This window comes from Leptonotus elevatus, chromosome 17, assembly GCF_054856555.1.
Source record: "Leptonotus elevatus isolate MCC_2025b chromosome 17, RoL_Lele_1.0, whole genome shotgun sequence".
In the NCBI taxonomy this organism is placed as follows: domain Eukaryota; kingdom Metazoa; phylum Chordata; class Actinopteri; order Syngnathiformes; family Syngnathidae; genus Leptonotus; species Leptonotus elevatus.
The window spans coordinates 9,524,441-9,543,636 of record NC_141255.1 but is presented as its reverse complement, the minus strand read 5'-3'; the positions used below and the strand labels follow the sequence as shown (position 1 = coordinate 9,543,636).

The 19,196-nt window shown below is 44.0% G+C and overlaps 1 protein-coding gene across 1 annotated transcript; it reads right to left on the bottom strand.

Moving 5' to 3' along the window:
- Positions 1-2,327: 2,327 nt before the first annotated feature.
- dhx15 (DEAH (Asp-Glu-Ala-His) box helicase 15) lies at positions 2,328-17,521 on the bottom strand. Its single transcript, XM_086059948.1, has 14 exons — positions 17,392-17,521; positions 16,304-16,577; positions 15,906-16,099; positions 15,592-15,751; positions 14,353-14,571; positions 11,046-11,213; positions 8,349-8,435; positions 8,089-8,238; positions 7,911-8,019; positions 4,873-5,064; positions 4,428-4,550; positions 4,186-4,364; positions 3,840-4,009; positions 2,328-2,945 (listed from the first exon to the last, which is right to left on the bottom strand). The coding sequence occupies exons 1-14, from the start codon at positions 17,400-17,402 to the stop codon at positions 2,837-2,839; spliced, it is 2,145 nt and encodes a 714-aa protein (XP_085916074.1). The 5' UTR covers positions 17,403-17,521; the 3' UTR covers positions 2,328-2,836.
- Between the last annotated feature and the right edge of the window lie 1,675 nt (positions 17,522-19,196).

The following is a 19,196-nucleotide window of genomic DNA, read 5'->3' as shown; positions in this document are numbered from 1 at the left end:
CGAGATTCCAATCCACTCAAGTGAGGAGAAAATGAGCCGTTCACGTTCAGCTGTTTATTTAACGGGACAATCAAATACACAACTGCAAAATGAACACACTGCAGACGCTAACACTGAACACTCGGGAAACGGCTAGTGTGAGCTGGAGTCCTGCTGTAGCTCCTGATGTCATTCAGTTGGCCACGCCTCTTAAAGGAAAACTATACTTACGCTACACACCTAAGTTCGATTGAGAATAAGAGAATGTTAATATTAAATTTTCTGTTGAACGCATTACAGACAAGATAGCTAGTTTACTTACCTGTGTGTCTCACACACAGTGCTATAATCACCTGTTGCCTTTTGTGCTGGTATGTACCTACAGTGTACCCAGTCACCATTAATGATCAAAAACTAGAAATTTGAAATGAGAAGAATAAAAAAAATCGCCATTAATTTCATGCAATTATAAGCTTGCTTACTTAAAACATCCCTGCGATATAGCTTATACTGTTACGGTCCGCCATGATGGTCGTTTTGTGGCAGCAGGAAGCAAAGTAAGCATCACCTTATCCGCCATGGTGAAACGTTATCTTTCGTAGAGATTAATTTAAAGATAGCCGAGTAGTGTCATACGCTTTCGCAGCGCGCCGGGGGAGGGCCAAGGTGGCGAGCGTACGACACGGCTCAGCTCATTTGATACATGCATCTTGTGTTTCCTCTCTCCGAGCTGTCTCGTTTTCTGCCCGGCCACGCGTGAAAGCTTCTCACTGAATCAAATCAACAGCCGCAGACACATTGGTGACAATGCAGTTGCGTTGGCGTCAGTTGAGACTGTGATGCTCGTGTGATGAGGCAAACGGGGTGACAGTTCACGCCGGCCTGCACGGGAATAAATGAGGTCGAATCGACTGGGCCACGAGCCCGGTCGCCAATTCCTGCAGGCCGCCTCGTCGTCTATCATAACCCGGCCTCTGCGCCCACGTCGCTTGGCGGGGTGGAGTTGCGGCTGTCGTAGACGGTGTGATGGAATTGTTCCCTCGCACCCTCAAAGAGGGGCTATTACTTCAAATTAGCATACAAATTCAAACCGGGACAGATGGATTTGTCACATTCCCGTCGCCATCTTCCCCAAAAGATTGGCTGTGCTGTGAACGGCAAGATGGGAAATAAGACACCTGGCCCGGACTATGGTGCAGCAAAAAAAAAAAAAAGCCCAAGGAGGCAGAGGAGGAAAAGTGGGTGGGTGGATGGACTTCCCAGAACGCTGAGGTGTGCTGCAGTAAAAGTTTCCTGCCTGCAGTCATCAAATGATGATGAGGCGCCGGCCGGCCGGCCAGGACGGACTCCGGGGGTGGCGGCAGATTGGGGCAGCTCATTCACACTGTTTGGAAATAACGGCCGCCTGCTGTGGGGTTGGGAAATTTAGCTTGCGACACACACACAATAACAGACCAATCACAGGGGTTCCTCCCCAAAAATTGCTCATCTTGGTGGTTTGAGACAGACTGGGAGCCAACTTTTGTCCTGATCAATAAGTTGGCCTCATTTTGTTGACTATAGAGGTCTGCTAGTTTGGGGCTCGCCGACGCCCAACATGGCCTGTCATCGCAATGCAATGACATTTTAGAGCTGTGTTGTTGATGTAGACCAATACCAGTCCTCTTTTTGTTTGTTTAACCCGACGTCAAGGTGCATTTTGAAATTTTCACTGCAATTCATGCCACGCCACAAGATGGCGCAAATCAGCCGTTGCCTAGGGGTACATACAAAACGGATGCAGGATACATGAAGAGCCTTGATTGTTTGGTGGATGTCAACAGATAGGGACAAGTGTACCTAAAGAAGTGGCCGCTCAAGGAGTTTAAATCACGCATATCAATGCTTTCCATTACAGGGGGAGGAAATCACTTTTGCGTGCGTGTGTGTGTGTGACTCAGTTCAAAACACAAGTTGGCTCCGTAACGATTTTCATTTATAATTATAGCAGCCGGAATCAATGGGAAGTATCGAGCCTGAAAAAGTGTTCTTACCTCAGGATCAATTCCATATAATTTCCAGATCAGTGCCGACTAATGGCCTTTCTATTGGCTTCACTTGGGGAGGGACGACTCTCACCGTTTTTCCCTTTGTTGTTGGCAAACTGCCACCCTCTTTTTGGAACAATACAAAAAAGAACACGTGCTAATCTCCTCAAAGGAATTAGCATGTTAAAAGGCCTGCTAATATTCTTGCACAGTTAGCCACCCATTAACCGCGAACATTGAGTCAGACATTTTGACAGAGTACCATTATGACGAATTTTAAAAAATAGTAGGCGTAATTGTTCATCAAAAAACAGACAAACGTTTGATTTCAAAAAAGTGTATTTAAAATGTTTGTAAGCATTAACATAACATTGCACTTAAATATAGGAAAACATTTACTTAAATATGGATTTCATTAAAATGTTGCACATTCAAGTTAAATTGTACTTTAATTTACATTTTAAAAGTTTTTAAATTCTAAAAAAAAAAGCACACATGGAGCCTAAAAGTTAAATACAACTAAAATGTACTTGGAGAGATTTTGTCTTGTGCCACTCGATAGAGCCTATCTATATAAAGTAGTATAGCTCGTTAAAAGGAAAGGTGAAAAGGCCTGTTTGACCCAATTGCAAACACTTGGGGTTGTTTTATACCAGAATTCATGTTTATAATGTGTAAGAAGAGAAAAATGTGACTACAGCCCGGCTTTCAAAAAAGTCGAAAGGCGGATTCATGGCAGTCCCACCTGACAAGGTGAGAACTGATCTGGACAAAAGCCAATCTCAAAGATGGGTTCTCTTGACTTGCAACAAATAGGTCTGAAGTTGTTTTCACATTTGCTTGGATGAGAACTCGCCGTTGATGCGTTGCAACTGTCTCTTGGCTTCGCACTGCGGGAAGCTGCTCATCTCGTAGTAGCGCGGGGCGATTTCCAGCAGCCTTGAAAAGAACATCTGCATTAGTCCTCAAACTTCTTGATACAGGAGGAAGCTATTCGGTCATGGCCAGGTACCAGAAAAGAGTATTTGTTGAGTCAAACGTAACCCAATTATGGATCAAAAATGCACCATATGGGTCAATTTGACCCAACTTTCTAGGTTGTTTTACACAAAATTACCTTCTTTTTTCTTTTTTCTTTTCAACAACAAATCAGAAATTTCGGTCTTTTTAATGCTGGGTCAAATTGATCCAAGTAAAGGATCTGACTCAACTTTTTGGGTTGTTGTTGTTTTTTTGTTTTTTTTTGCAAAATTACCTAGAAAGTTGGGACAAATTAACCAAACTTTTTGGGTTGTTTTATACAAAATTACCTATTTTTTTCTCTCTCAAAATAACCCAGAAAATTGGGTCAAATTAACCAAAGTAGAGGATCTGATCCAACTTTCTGGGTTATTTTTGAAAAAACAAAAACAAAAAACAAAGGTAATTTTGTATAAAACAACCCAGAAAGTTGGGTCAGATCCTCTACTTTGGTTTAATTTTGGGTTATTTTGAAAAAAACAACAAGAAAGGTAATTTTGTATAAAACAACCCAGAAAGTTGGGTGAAATGAACCAAAGTAGAGGATCTGACCCAACTTTCTGGGTTGTTTTATTCAAAATTTTGGACCCAAGTCGATGATCTGTCCACTTTTCACCTATAATTGGGTTATTTTTGACCCAACTGACAACTGTTATTAGAGTATATATTTAACATACATAGTATATATTGTGATGAAATGACAATATATGCCACTGGCACAGGTAGATGAAAAAAGGCATATTATTTGGAATTAATAAATAATTGCACATTTCCTCAACAGTTGAGAATGACGTTCGAGTGGGCAAGACTCACCACTGCGGGTGGATGCGGGTGCACACGCGGATGTAGTTCTTGGCGGTGAGCACATACTCGCCATAGAGGAGCCACTCGGGCTTGCGGCCCAGCACGCTGGACGGGTGCAGCTGGACCACCTGCTTGTCCTTCACTGTCAAATAGTGGCCGCTGCGCTCCAGGTGAGCAACCTGCCCAAATTGAGACCAGAGACACGTGGAGAAAAGCATTAAGGGGGGTAGTTGGGTGGTCTCATGTGATAATGCTTCAATGTTGTTTGTTTGTTTCATCATTAAAAAATACCAAACAACAATAATCTGTGGATAAACCGCAATCAGAAAAATGTGATTATGCAATTAACAGCAACCTGCATAAAGAAACCAGTGAGCAGCATGCGGCGAACTTGGCTGTCATCCCCCTCGCAGCTCTGCAGGGGCAAGCCCGAGCGCTCCATGATCCGGCTCAGCTGCAGGCGCACGCTGTCCGCCGCCATCAGCGAGCGGTAGCTGACAAAGTTGTCGTGGCACCACTGCGACGACCGGTGGCCTGCGCGGGAAGGTGACGGGGTAAGAATCGAGACGAGGGGAAGCCACACAAACGCTTACTCACTTTGTTGGAAGTCAAGGTAGACGTTGAGAAGAGTCAGATGGTCTCCGTCCGGGTGGGCTAGGTGCATTTTGGCATCGTCGGCCGCCTTTTTGGCCTCAGGGGGTCGCATGAAGCACTGCGGGACTAAACAAGGTTGGTATGTGCCCACAGGGAGAGGTTAACCCAGGGGCGGGCAAAGCACGGCCCACACCAAACATTGACATTATCGAGAGTCCTGGAATATTTGTTGCATTCAGGTTTTTTAAATGCTAAAAATCGGTTCATCAAAAATTTGAATTGAATTGCAATGAATGACAAAATTTAAAAGGAAATGTCCAATCACATCCACATGTGTACCTTTCAGTGACTCATCCAGTCTCTCCATAACTCTGCTGCAGTCTGCTAGTACATTACAACAGCGACACAGAGAGACTGGAAGAGTCACAGAAAGTCAGAATGGACCTACCTGACAGCATGGCGGTGATGGAAAGCGCCTCGTCCGAGCAACCCAACTCGCAGCTGGTGACGACCATCTTGGCCAGCTGCGGATCCAGCGGGAAATCGGCCATAACGCCGCCCAGGCCCGTCAGGTTGCCGTCATCGTCCAGAGCCTCCAGGTGGTTGAGCAGCTCCAGGGCTCGCATCAGGGTCTCGGGGGCTGCCGGGGAGGGCCAAGACAAGTTTTGCATCATCGGACTTTGACGCTATCCTGTGATGACCAAGGCCGGGAATTATCAATGTGTTGTATGAAGGTTCCCTCTAGTGGTAGCATATGCTAAAGCACCCCTGCCTAAGTACAATTCTTCTTTAAATTGGGAAGTCACGCAAAAAAATTCTCTGCAATATGTTCTATGCAGCCCCACCAGTCTAAACACGGTATTCTGATTAATTGTGCTTGTGTAGTATGAATAAAGCAGCAAAATCCACCTGTTTTTATCTATCTAAGGGGGCGGCCATTTTGCCACTTGCTGAAAATGACATCACAGTTTTTCAGGGCTTAGGTAACAACCAATCATGGCTTACCTGTTTTCTGCATTTGGTCATGTGATGTTTGCAAGACGTGATATCATTTTCAGTCGACATGCAAGCGGTAAAATGGCCGCCTCCTGCATTGAGATGGATAAAAACAGGTGATTTTGCTGCTTCATAACCTTGCTCTGCAAGATGAATTCTCACGGTATTCGTGAGTTTACAAACTCCCGAGAATACATCTCGTACCGAGCCTGTTGATTTCCACCGGCCCAAACCACTGGTTGAAATTGAAGTGACTAATTTGGGGATTTCCCTTATTGCCCAAAATGGCTGCTTCAGATGAAAATAGCCTGCTCAATGCCGTATGTGTCATCCTGGTGTCTGTGACTAATCTAAAAATATTTTCTAAATTTTGACTTGAGTGAGTTTTTTTTATGAGCAGCATTAAAATACATTTACTATACTAAGATATACAACTTGCAAAAAACTATTTTAAATGGTGCGTTTTCAGGCAATCTGAAGTCCCCAAGAAGGTAATTTGCATCCTGAATTTAATCCAGATGCAATTATTGACTCCAATGCCCAGTCACACAAAAATTAATCTTCTCTCAGTTCCTTTCAGGAAAAGGCAAAAACGGGAGTAGAGTTCATTTAAATGGTTAAAAAAAAAAAATGTTGATCCGGGGTATCGAAAAGGCTTTTCCTGAATGTTGCACTCACCGCGCAGACATAGTAAGACACTGAAGTATATGAACGCATGAACACGCAGGGATGCACTATCCTCACTGAGGGCCAAAGCAACAATAAACCTGGTTGCGCCTCAAAGGAACTTCTTTTGGAAATGTCACGAGGCAAATGAAACCATCGGCCGATAAGTCATTGGCGTTTGGGGCTGATTAGCCAGACAGCACCAGCCAGCCAAGAAAAAAAACCACACACATACACACAGCGGCAGGAACAGGCAAACAAAACACGCTGTTAAGTCTTTATATCATAGCGCGCCGCCTCTGGAGACACATCCCTGGCTGGCCCATTTACTCGGAGGCGGGCGCATAAAAATCGATCGGAAGCGACGAGATATTATAAAGAGTCTGTCCAGGACTCAAAGCGTGCGGCAGCTTCCAGGAGCTTGTTAGGTTGCGGCGTCAATGCCACCGGTGCATCAAAGGAATAAAAAGTCATCCTTCCTCCCCACTTCAGCCGTTCCCGCTCGGCCAGCAGACGAGGCCGATCCGATATGTTGACGCTTCCATTTTGTGAGGAATGCGGGGGTGATGGTGGAGGTCAGTCACTGGAGGAATATAAAAGAGGAGGCAATAGCCGAGGCGATAGCGCCGCTATTGATGTAACCAATTTCGTTCGCAAAATGGCGCTTGCCACGCGGGACGGGGGGAGAGATGGGTTTAATCTCAGAGGTGAGATGAAAACTATATTATGGTGAGGAGGAAGGGGCGGGCGGTCTCCTCGGGAAGATGTAGTAACGCGCGCTCTCACGGGGAATCTGCTTGGCCTAATTCCAGCGTGATTCACAGCAACCGCTTCCAAGCAAAACTGCTCATCAAAACTGCAAGCGCTCCGAAAATCTCCAAATATGCAGCGTTTGATATCTGTCGGGATCATTTGATCTCGTCGTCTTTCGCCGGCTCCCGAGTGGCACGGCGGACCCCGATTTAATACCGCGCATCAAACGGCCGCGAGGTTTCAGAGCGCATTGTAACTGCGTTTGTATCGATTAAGACGACACTGATCCTAATCAAGACGGCAGAGTTGTCTGATATGAAATCAAATATGAGAGGACAAAGATCCCTCGCGAGATTGCGGTTTATCTTTCGTACCCACGCTATATTGCAGACCATTTTTAAATGGGTTTTTACCATAAGTATACATCCATCCGTTTTCTTAACCGCTTGTCCTCACAAAGGTCGCGGGGGGCGCTGGAGCCTATCCCAGCTGGCTTCGGGCAGTAGGCGGGATACACCCTGAACTGGTGCCAGCCAATCGCAGGGCACACAGAGACGAAGAAGAATTCACACGAACAAGAATTTGGAGTGCTCAATTAACCTGCCATGCATGTCTTTGGAATGTGGGAGGAAACCAGAGTACCCGGGAAAAAAAACACGCAAGCACGGGGAGAACATGCAAACTCCACCTAGGAAGACCGAAGCCCGGACTCAATCCCACGTCCTCTGCACTGGAAGGCGGACGTGCTAACCAGTCATCCGCCGTCCAGTCAAAATTTGGAGTTTCACGTTTTCAATTTGGCTGCAGTGAGATTCACTGGATCGAAAATCAAGGTTGAAAAGTTTGGGGTCTAAACATAAAATGTTGAATTTTCTCTTTTTGTATGTGATGCAGTTTATAATTCTTGTAACATCGATGCTAATTCTTTTAGACTTTCTATGACATTTCACAATCAGTGATGCTGGTGACACATTGCTAAGTAACAGTAATGTGTCACTCCAAAATGTGCATGTTTTCATGTAGCGAATAACTCGTAACTCATATTATATTTAGTTATATTTTCACACACACCTGGTGGATCCATGAAGTCAAAATGCACCAGGTCGTCAATTCCCAACTTCTTCAGCTGCAGCACCGTGGAGCCCAGATTGGACCTGAGGATCTCTGGATAGGCGTTGTCCTGTGCGAGTTGAAGACACAGTAAGCGAAGTCAGCTCGAGCTTTTTTTCTGGTATTTACCGCTTCCTACCTGCATCTCTGTCCTGTAGGTCTTTTCTGTGTAGAGGCGGAAGCACTTCCCGGGACGCGTGCGCCCAGCTCGGCCCGTCCTCTGCTGTGCTGAAGATTTGCTGATGGCCGACACCAGAAGGGATTCCACTCGGATGCGAGGGTTGTATACCTGTACAAGGAGGGAAATTGCCACTAATGCTACATGCACATACCGCCAATGTACTGGCTCTAGCTAAATAAACCATCTAAGAAATATGCTGCACAGCGAGCTCTGCCAACCTTTTGCTTAGCGAATCCAGGATCGATCACAAACACAACGCCGTCTATGGTGAGGGACGTCTCTGCGATGTTTGTTGACACAACAACCTGTGGGGAAAGGAGGACGTATAGTCAAATCTCTTTGAATTAATGTTGATACATCTTGACCAAAAGTTAAAATCTTCGATTTAGTCATCTATTTGGGTCCACTTGGAGTTTTTGAGTGGAGGCAATGGAAAGTAATATTTGCCAATAGAAGAGGAGAAAGAACCTCCAGAATCTGTTTTGATTACAATTATCCCCATAGCAAGGCTGCCTATGAGAATAGACAGTCAAATGAGTCATCGCGCCCGACGGGTCTCTGGCTGTCAGCATATACGCAAACAGCACATGACGCGAACGCAAAGCGCTCGCCGCTGGCGTGAGTTCTCCTTATATAACGGAGGCCCTTTTAGATTCATCGCAGCACTCGCGACTGTGACGGCTGACTAATGGCCCACTCCAACTGGCAACTGCCTCTCTAGTGTCATAACTTAATATGCGGGTGGGCGTCGGGGAAAAGAAAAAGAATGCTTCTTTCCGTGCGCGTCGGCAAGCCGTGTTCTACCAAGGTGAGGCAACCGTGAATCTTGTCATAAGTGGGGAAACCTTCGAGAATTATTCTGCTGTATACAGTATTTATGTACATACTCATCACGTTGCTCAGGGAAACTGTCTTGGCTTGTGGACCTGAATTATTTGAGTTGAGTTTTATGGCGAGTCATCAAACTTCACCGCCATGCTCCAGTTGAAAACAAAATGGTTCACAACTTTACATTATCCATCAGTCGAGTATACTAGACAGTATCAGAAATATCTCCCTGGTAGTTTTTGAAGGGTTAGGGTTAAGGGTTAATGTGGAAATGGCAAAAATTACCATAAAATGGGCACTTCAAACCTTGAGACTTTTTTGTGCATCTACTCGTAAACAAGTCTTCCAAATTTCAGGTTACTAAGTGAAACTGTCTTAGCTCAGTTTAGCTCAATTTAACTCATTCAAACCTAAAAACGTGTAAATATGTTTTTTGTTGTGTCCTTCACTCCCAAAAACATATTTTTACGTGTTTTATAAATTTTCACGCACGAGCATACAGAAGGCTTTGATGCAGCTTCTAACATGAAGTGGCTTAAAGCGTTGGTAGTTATTATAAAAAACGACCAGCAGGTGACTGCAGAGTATAAGAGATCAGCTGTGGCCATGTTGCAACAAGCTCTTTTTGCCAGTATTTTCACCAGGAATGTGAACAATGATGAAACTTAGCTATATTCTAATGCTGATTCCTGCAAAACGGAAACAGATACAAATATAATTTTTGTCCTGATTAAAGAAGAGATTCTATATATATATATATATATATATATATAGTTTATAGCAATAGAACGCAATATACTGTGGGCTTTGCAAAATCAGTCAAATTCAAGTAAAACAGCCGTGAGCAAAGGGGGTTGCTTCAGTAAAAAGGGCAGGGAGAGAATGAGTTAAGAGAGTTTTGAAGAATTAAACTATCTTGAGCCAAGGGGAAAAGATGGCTGAGCGCTTACCAGTGACGAATTAAAACGTGCCAATAGGCGAGGTTGTCTGTGAGTCAGAAGCAGCTGCCGCGCATGACACCCTCTCCCATTTCCCCATCATATAGTCGGCTTCATTGACTGCATTGATTGTGAAGGATTATCTCGGCCGGGGCCATTACGCCCGACGCCTGCTGGCTCCTTCCAGTCTGTTGGCGCACTGGATAATCCGGGCCTTGCTTCATCAGTAATATCATTAAAGCGTCGTTTCTGCGTGTTATTTCTGGGTTATTACCTGCAGAGGGAGCGAGTGCAGCGGCCAAAGCAGGCCATCGCTCACAGTTTAGCGCTCGGGACCCGAGCTTTGTTGACAAATAAAGCCGCGGGTTTGAGTGAAAGGAGCGTCAAATGATGCGTCCGCGTGTTTAAAAGCGTTGAGAGAGCGCGGAAGACATTTGACGGAACACTCCAGATAAACTCATTGTAGCACATTTGTCCAAGTGAGATTACAGTCTTGGAAAAAAAAAAAAAGGCAAGACAATCAGCGGCTCTCCCGGACAAATGGCGAATAAATGACGAGCGAGTGCTTTATGTTAATTGAGGGCTGCCTAATGCAGTCGTTAGCATGCGCAGCGGCGGGCGTGACAAGCCTTAATTCTTTTTCACGACTTCCTCTCGGGAAGGCTCCGATGACATCTCTGCATTTTTCACTCGACGTGAGGCCGCCCAGGAGGAGTACATGTTACCTCCTCCTTCCATTTGTGGCCAGGATTGCTGGCTCATGGAGTCGCTCCTGATTTTATTTCCCATTTCGTGTCAGTGACTTGTTGTGTTGCATTTCTATTGATTTCAAAAGATACAAAGATTTTTCATCTCAAGGCACCAGTGTACTGTATATGCAAACATAAAGCAGCAAAACAATTAACGGACTGAAAGGAGAGCCAGAGTGCACTTTCAGCCGTTTATTCAACTGAACAAACAGTGAAACACACAAATGCATAATGAAAACACACGCAAGGAGCGACATCACTCACTAGGCCACGCCCCTTAAAGGCGCACGTCCAATATGTTCACGAGCCTATATGTAAAAAGAGCTTGGTGTCTGATCTTTAACTGGGTTATTTGTAGTCGTTCTGCTAAATTTTGATATAGACATAGATTTCTGTTTACCTTCCTCCCGATGGCGCCATTGGGTTTATTAGCAGGAGCTGGCTCAAAGATCCTCTGTTGCTGCAATGGGGGTAGCGTGGAGTACAGGGGGATGATTTTCACGTCGCCGGCGTCGGGCCCCAGGTCGCTGACCTCCATCTTGATGCGCTTGCATGCTTCCTCGATTTCCTGTAAAAAACAACAACATGCCGAGCACCATTCAAACAAAGTAGCCTGGAAAAAGAAGCATCCTGCTACTACTAAGTTGGAGCTATCCCTCCATTTTGACTCCTCAGCGAGCTTCCCGCTGCTCGGTTGTCGAATGCAGCAATCAGAGAAAACGTGGCGTGCGAGGCCAGAGCCAGACACAAACACGCTTCACGATTCCACAGCGTAGCGCTGTAAATCGGAATATGCCTCACCGCCGGCAAATCAGTTGAGTCAGGCCTGAGCTTCAGGAGCCAGACTGAAGCGAGGCCTGAGTGGCGGCTGGAGTTAGAGAACATGACATCGCCAGCGCAACGCAACGCGTGCACTTGGAGTTGACAGGCTGGACACTTTTATTTATCACACTCACATCCACATAGAAACATCTCAAAACTGTACATATATTTAGTTCCTTTTCTTTTGTTCTTTTCTTTTTTTTAACTGTCAACATTCAGGACTGTGATTACAAGCTGGGGCTGTAGCACCACCTGTAGGCCAATAAGGGCATTGCATGACAGACAGACAGAGAGAGGGAGAGAGGGAGAGAGGGATGGATAGATAGATAGATAGATAGATAGATAGATAGATAGATAGATAGATAGATAGATAGATAGATAGATAGATAGATAGATAGATAGATAGATAGATAGATAGATAGATAGATAGATAGGATTTATGGTCACTTCAAGCGGTACACCTGCAAATCTATTGAGATCCAGCCATATTTGGCAGAATTCAAAGTGATGCTTTCAAAGCCAAAAATGTCTATTAGATTTTTTTTAGATTTGTTAGACGCGAACAAGCGAGCCCCCCGGTGGCCCCCATGTACATACATCACATGAAGTCAAAGCCCGGCGATGGCCGCGTGCCTCTTAATCAACGCGCTGACAAGTGGGGAAACGGCAAATCGGAATGGATCGGTCGAATTAGCCGGAGTATTAATAGCCAATCAAGCCTCGGGACGCGGCAGCTGCCATGGAGAGAAAAAAACAGCGCTCTTTGCCAAAGAGCTGGAAGCAAGCTGGGCTGGCATTCCCGGAGGAATACGACCCACGTGTTGGGTCGTGTCCACCAGCCAATTCCCCCACGCTTTCCTCCACGAGGCCACCCTCTCTGGATTTACCCCACTCAACACACTGCTGTGGTGTGTTTTGACGCCCGCAGCTGAGGGGGAGGCTTAAATATTAGGACTTATCTTTGCTAGACAGCTGGGGTGGGTTTGGTGTTGAGAGCAGGTGCTCTGTTCAGCTTTTCTCGCGCTCCAAACTCAAAATAAAAAATAAAAAATAAAAAATAAAATACGGACAGGGTTTGCCTCCCCATCATTAGTCCACTTCAAAGTTGCTGCCAGGCCGTAGAGGTGAAGAAGAAGAGCTGGAAGGAAGCTGCAACGGCACCCTTTGAACGTTACACTCCTATAACCCAATTAGGATGTGTGATAACATAAAGAAAAAAAATTGGAGAGCATGACCCACACACGGGGCCTCAATTTGGAATTCAAACATTTGTCTATACCAATTTTGATTTCGGATTTTTTTTTTTTCAAGATACGAGTTTCCATTTGACCATTTTTTTTGTCTTGAGATAGAAGCAAAATTTAAGATGCAAGTGTACCACCATCAATTCATATTGGCTTCCTTGCAGTGAAAGGAGGAAATGAGTTGGTGGCGCGAATGCAAAATTAAGCTAGTTTGCCATCTACCACTATCCCCCCCCCAGAATAAACCCTCTGTTTGTTTATTTCCTGCAATGGCAACAAGTTAAAAAAAAATGTCATTAAGATTTCTAAAGTGCTTGTTTATCGAGCTTCGACTTGCAATCTGGAGACGTTTGGTGAGTTTTTCTGTGCGTGCGTGCATGCGTGCGTGTGTGTATCCAGCTGCAACCAAATTCATCATTCCGAGAGTGAACCCTGCCCTCCATTACACGTGGGCAAGCGTGTGCAGGGGAAAGAAATGACTTAATATCAGGAGATTGTGCAGAGGAGAGCCCGACTCGTTGGTCACTCCTCTCCTCTTTACTTAGGTATGCTATTTGCATTAGTGTTCTTAAGAAACTGCCTCAAAAACGAACTTGCTGGACAAACAACTCAAATGGTGAGCCCGAAAATGGCGGTCAACCATACACCTACTCTGGACACCATTTAACTCTGAAAATATTAAAATGACATTTTGGGAGTTAAAATTAACTCCTACGAATTTAACTTTGCAATTTTTACTCTCCAATTTTTTGCTGTGTGGGTTGTTATGGAGTCGATGTCATATGTGCATGCACCAAGGATAGTAAACTATTTTGAGGTTACAGTTTGTGGCAGTGGCGTAGCAACATTCTCCAGGGGCCCCAAGCAAGAAGATTGGGGGGCCTGGCGGCCATTGGTAGTATACATAGTACGTCATTTAAAAATTGCACATCTTTAATTTCTTTAAACAATCACCATTAATTGTGCTTCATTCATGGGACTTGTTTTGTTTTAGTTTGTTTAACTTTAGCAAAAATTCTAAGTGAGCCCGAAAACAGGAAAATAAAATTACAAATTGCATGGTTGTTTAAAAAAAAAAAAAAAGCCTTATTATACATGGTCATCTTGTGATTAAAAAAAACAACCTTACTATACATGGTAAAAAAATATTTTTTTAAAAAGCCTTACTTACTATACATGATTTTTTTTAAACGCCTTACTATAAACATGGTCATTTTTATTATTATTTAAAAAAAAATTAAAAAAAATACATGGTGATTTTTTTTAAATAGAAAAAAGTTTTGTTTTGTTTTTTAATAAAAGCTTTACTACTATTAATGATCATTTCCAAAAAAAAAATCATAAAAGAATCAACCTTACTATTGTTTTTGTTTTTTTAAAGAAAAAAAAAAACACCTGACTCAGGGAATTTGAGTCGAACAGGATATGTGGTCACCGGTTTGTGTCAAATCCGTGTGCCCTCTGGGGGGCTCTGCTGGCTACGGGGCCCCAGGCAATTAACTGCCTTGTCTGATGCCATGCTGCGCCTCTGGTTTGTGGTATATTTACAGTTCAAACTATTAGCAATTATAACTACTCATCAGTTACTTATAATTTGTTTCTCAGTCTCTATTCCCTTGTGTTGGGTTACTGCAGTCGTACCTCTTGCCCAGTGAGGAACAGCAAAATATCCCCATGGTCCTCCTCGCACATGTGGATCTGGATGACGGTGCGGACGGCCGCCTCCAAGTAGTCACGCTCAGGTTCGGGCGTATAGAAGACCTCCACAGGGTGCGTGCGTCCGGGGATGGACAGCAGCGGGCAGTCGTCAAAGAACGCCTGGAATTTGCCGGCGTCGAGCGTGGCGCTCATGACGACAACCTGGAGCAAGAAAAGACATCCAGGGGGGGGGAGTCGTGAGAAAACAAGATGGCGATTATGGAGCGGGCACTCGAGCGGAGAATGAGTTCACATTTCGTGATGATGATGATGACCCAAGGCGGTAAAAAGCCACACAGGATGAATGAGGTTGTTTATTAGGCTTGTGGATGCCAACGCAAGATGTCGGCGACCTACACGGGACGCCCTAGTCCTCGATCGCCCATATTGGGTACGCGTCGTTCCCTCACGAGCCATCACATGGAGCGCATTAGGATTCTGATGGGAAGCGCTTCGCCCCCATTTTCAATCTCCGCTATTTTCCGAGGCTGGCGTCGCGGCATTTTCGCTTTACGCTCGGCGGGGCATCGTAATTGTTCTTAATCAAGGCAAATTAAACGTCCCGGATTCAGCAGCCGACGGGGATAGAGGAGATGGGGAGGGCGTACAGTTGGGAGGAGGATCGTTCGCAATAACCTCAGATTCCACAATGACAAACAACTAAGGCGTTATCCATCTGCTTTATGAGTGTTGCGGTTAACGGACGATTCAGGTTTAGGGCCTCTTCGTACGGAGCAACAAGGACATCTTTGTTGCATTTAAAGAACCAAATTCCAGACCAGTGTTTCTCCACCTTTAATGAGCAAGGCATATATGATGACTGCTGCAGGTGATCACACTACATTGCTTGGCCTATCTGTGCTGCAAGGAAATTTGATGCGCTCAGTAGTCGACTTGTGGCCGCTGTGATGGTACATTGTGTGATTTCTTTATTATTGTAATCCCTCCATATTATGAAAAAGAAAGTAGTCGGACGAATATGTGCAATATGAATTCACATGCATAACAGAACGTATGGTGTTCCACAGGGTTCAATTCTGGAGCCTCTGCTGTTTTGCTGTTCCATCTTAAGAAACCAGCTGGTTCTATATAGACAAATATGTACAACGAAAAGAAATAAAACTGCTCAGTGTGAAAAGGTGTGTATACATGTCAAGTACCAATCAGGGGAATCGCATTTACCTTGAGTTCCGCTCTTTGGCTGAGCACCCGCTTGAGTATGCCCATGAGGATGTCTGTGGCGAGGGTGCGTTCGTGAGCCTCATCCAGCACAATGACGGCATATTGCTCCAGCTGCGGGTCGCTCATGGCCTCGCGCAACAACATCCCGTCCGTCAAGTACCTGAGGAGATAAAATGTGATTTGAGGATGCTTTCATTCCTGTCAGGATCCTGTGAAGTTGGAATTGACATGAATATGTTCATAGCATCACTGCAATGACTTCTGAGTTAGGCCTTGGTGGAGGTTAAGCACCTCAGGGTGACATGTGTTCTTACTTGAGCACGGTCTTAGTAGAGCTGCAGTCCTCGAAGCGGATCGAGTAGCCTACTTCTTGGCCCAGCGTGACGTCCATCTCCTCAGCCACCCTCCGGGCAACACTCATGGCCGCCACCCGCCTGGGCTGGGTGCAAGCCACCGCTCGCTTGGCTCCCGCCATGGATTGAATCGTTTCCACACACCACTGGGGGATCTGACGGACAAATAAAGCGAAGGCGAAAAACAGAGCTTAGTCAGAATTAACTTCTTGAGATGTTGTCATTTCTGCTGAGTCATGTTGCTCAGTCATGTAAATTACATGTACACATATACTTTATACAAGTCCATGTTTCTGCATTTTAAACATTAATTATTTATAATTCCATGTGAGGGGGCAGAGAACTCTCCTTCCTTCTACCTGTGTGGTCTTTCCAGAGCCAGTCTCTCCTACAATGACAAAACACTGATGATTCCTCAAGAGGTGTGTGAAGTTCTTTCGGTAGTCCCACACAGGCAGCTGCTGACGCATCTTGAGAATCTGGTAATAGCGAGCCGTGTGGGGCAGCTCGGTGAATGGGTTGATGTGCTCCCGCACGGGGGTTTGCCTCAGGTTGGTCTCCATGTCTCCACGCTGGACACTGGAGCCAGCCCTTGACCTCTCATCAACACATCGGCTCTTCTCCCAGTCACGCCTGGAGGAGATAGACAGACATATGAAACAGCGAGCAAGGTTAGTGAATGCATGCACACTTAAGTGAGGAAATTGTATAAATAGAATTTCATTTGAAATAACGTGCTTTTAATCATTTACTGTGAAAATAATATTGTTTTGTGCAACAGAAAACAACAATAATGACATTCTGTGTGTGTGTGGGGGGGGGGGGGCTTACATTGATGCATAAACTTTGTAGGTTGTCTCTTTATTAAGTTTGGTCTATTTTTTTACATGAGTTTTTTGGGCAGTGCTGCCACATCCAATACGGCGCACACACTGGCGTATTACAACAACGATCCAATGCGCTCAATGCGGAATCTACGTATACCTCCATACAGCTAACTAGTATTCTATCATTATATCGGGTAAAAACGCTCCTGGCAATAAATATTAAGAAGTGTAAAGGTCTAACTTATAGAATTTTATAACAAGAAATAAAACCAGAACGAAATTGTTGTTTATTTTAAGCAGAACTTCCAGAGTGCGAGTCACGTGATGCCTGTCAGCCAATTGTATTAATGCTAAGCTTAAGCGTGACGGCAGCTGTCAAACTGCCACACTTCGATGTGTCTTTTAGTTTAATGAATCGTTTTTGGAAAAACGCAACATGGTGTTATAACATCCAATGATGTATCGAGCAATGATGACTCTGTGAAGAAAAAAAATACAGCCACATATCAGTAAAACCGATGGTCTGTACTGGAATATAGCATCACGGGCTGCCTTATGCTAAAATTAAAATAACGCTTTCTTAATCGAAAATGAAAAACAATCGCCGAGTGCGTCCTCACCTCATCATCATGTTTATCCTTTCACACCTTTCATGATGTCGATACTTCGCATGTTTGCAAGGATGCGGGTCGTTCAAGCTTGATGAGGATGACGAGAGAGATGCTGATGCACTCAGCGGCCGCCCCCTTCGGCTCCAAACGCTGCTGCATCTGCAGCACCGACAGGTTCATTAGATTCACTTGAGACAAATGACAACAACAACAAAAAACACTATAACTATTGCTTATCGGTTGAAAATCAATATATAGGATATTTCAAATAATCCATGCACAAAATACAGAAACGTACGAACAACAACAAGAGTTATTCAGGGGGGGAAAAAAACTTTTAGCTGTATTAAAATTTAATCTTATATTTAGATGACAGAACAATTAGTTTATTACTCAACATCTAACTTATCAAATTAATCAACAACTATTTTAGAAATTAATAACACACTTAGAGACCTTGTTTAACTTCAAATTGTCCAAATCTCAACAGTAAATATTGTCCGATTTCTGTAGCCTTCCTTGAGAAAAGACTCATTATTTTCGTGTTGAATCCAAATAAGACATTTGCAAACGTTTGCTTTTTCTTTGAAAAGTCAACATTTTTGTCAATTTTCTGGCAGATGTCATTGATGAAACTAATACGTGAATCATCATCATATTTGTAGTTTTGCAGTTTCTGCATTGCCAATTTGAAATGTTGTCCCATTTTTAAATAAAGGATGGAAACTAAAATGTTCAATTCATTGATTAATTAATATGATTTAACAGTATAAAGATCGTTGGTTGCAGCCCTCATTTAAAACAAATAAAGATTAAAAAACGAATTGCTTTTGATGACCAATTTATATATTACATGCAACAGAAACAAATGAAATAAATGTGTTATGATTTGGTTTATGTTGTCCTTGTAACTGTCAAAACAATTTGTTTACAGCCATATTTTAAGTAGTTATAATTATGCTCTGCAATTGTCTCTCAATATAATGTAACCCTGTTCCTAAAACCCTTTAACCATCTAGAGGAAGAGGGGAAAAAAGCGAGCAACGTGACTCAGCAAACATGACATCATCAAGCTATTGCTCAACCTAATCCTCATTAAATCACAATAAATCTATTTAAAGAAAAAATACCCCTCCCACTGTAGTATTTACACTGTACTTTTATACCATTACATCTATGCTACAGATATAGCAAGCTTTTGTCCACAAAAGATGAGTGACAAGCTCTGCTTGTTTCCCTCGCTGGCGCACTGCTGCCCTATTCTGGCAGGTAATAACAAGGCCCGTCAGCAGCAGAGCTGAAAGTTACACTTGTCAAGTCGTACGTCCCAAAAAGCTGCAGGCGTCCAGGCGTCTCCCGAGACACGAGAACACTCGGGTGAACGAGGGCCATCGCAAAGAAGAAAAAGAGTCAGCCGCTTTCGAGAGTCATTAACCCCGGTTTGGAAAGGTCGGCCTCCGAAAAGTCCATCTTCGCCTTTCAACCTTCGACGAGATGATGAGGATGATGGTCACACTTTATTGGAGCTCACGTGCATCATGGTGACCCTCCCAGGCGCATCATGGTGACCCTCCCAGGCTGCTCTCACTGCAGGTGCCATGAAATTGTGCGGAAAAGCGACAAACCTGCAAGGCTTGCAGTAGAAATAAAAAATATATTTTATTCTTGCGGAAGCATTATTTGTTGCATGCTGATTAACTCATTCACTGCCATTGACGGCTATAGATGTCAAAAATTCATTAGAACTATTTCTATTAATTAAAAAAAAATCTACTTTTGTTAAGTTTTTTTGTTGTCGAGTATGAAAACCTAGT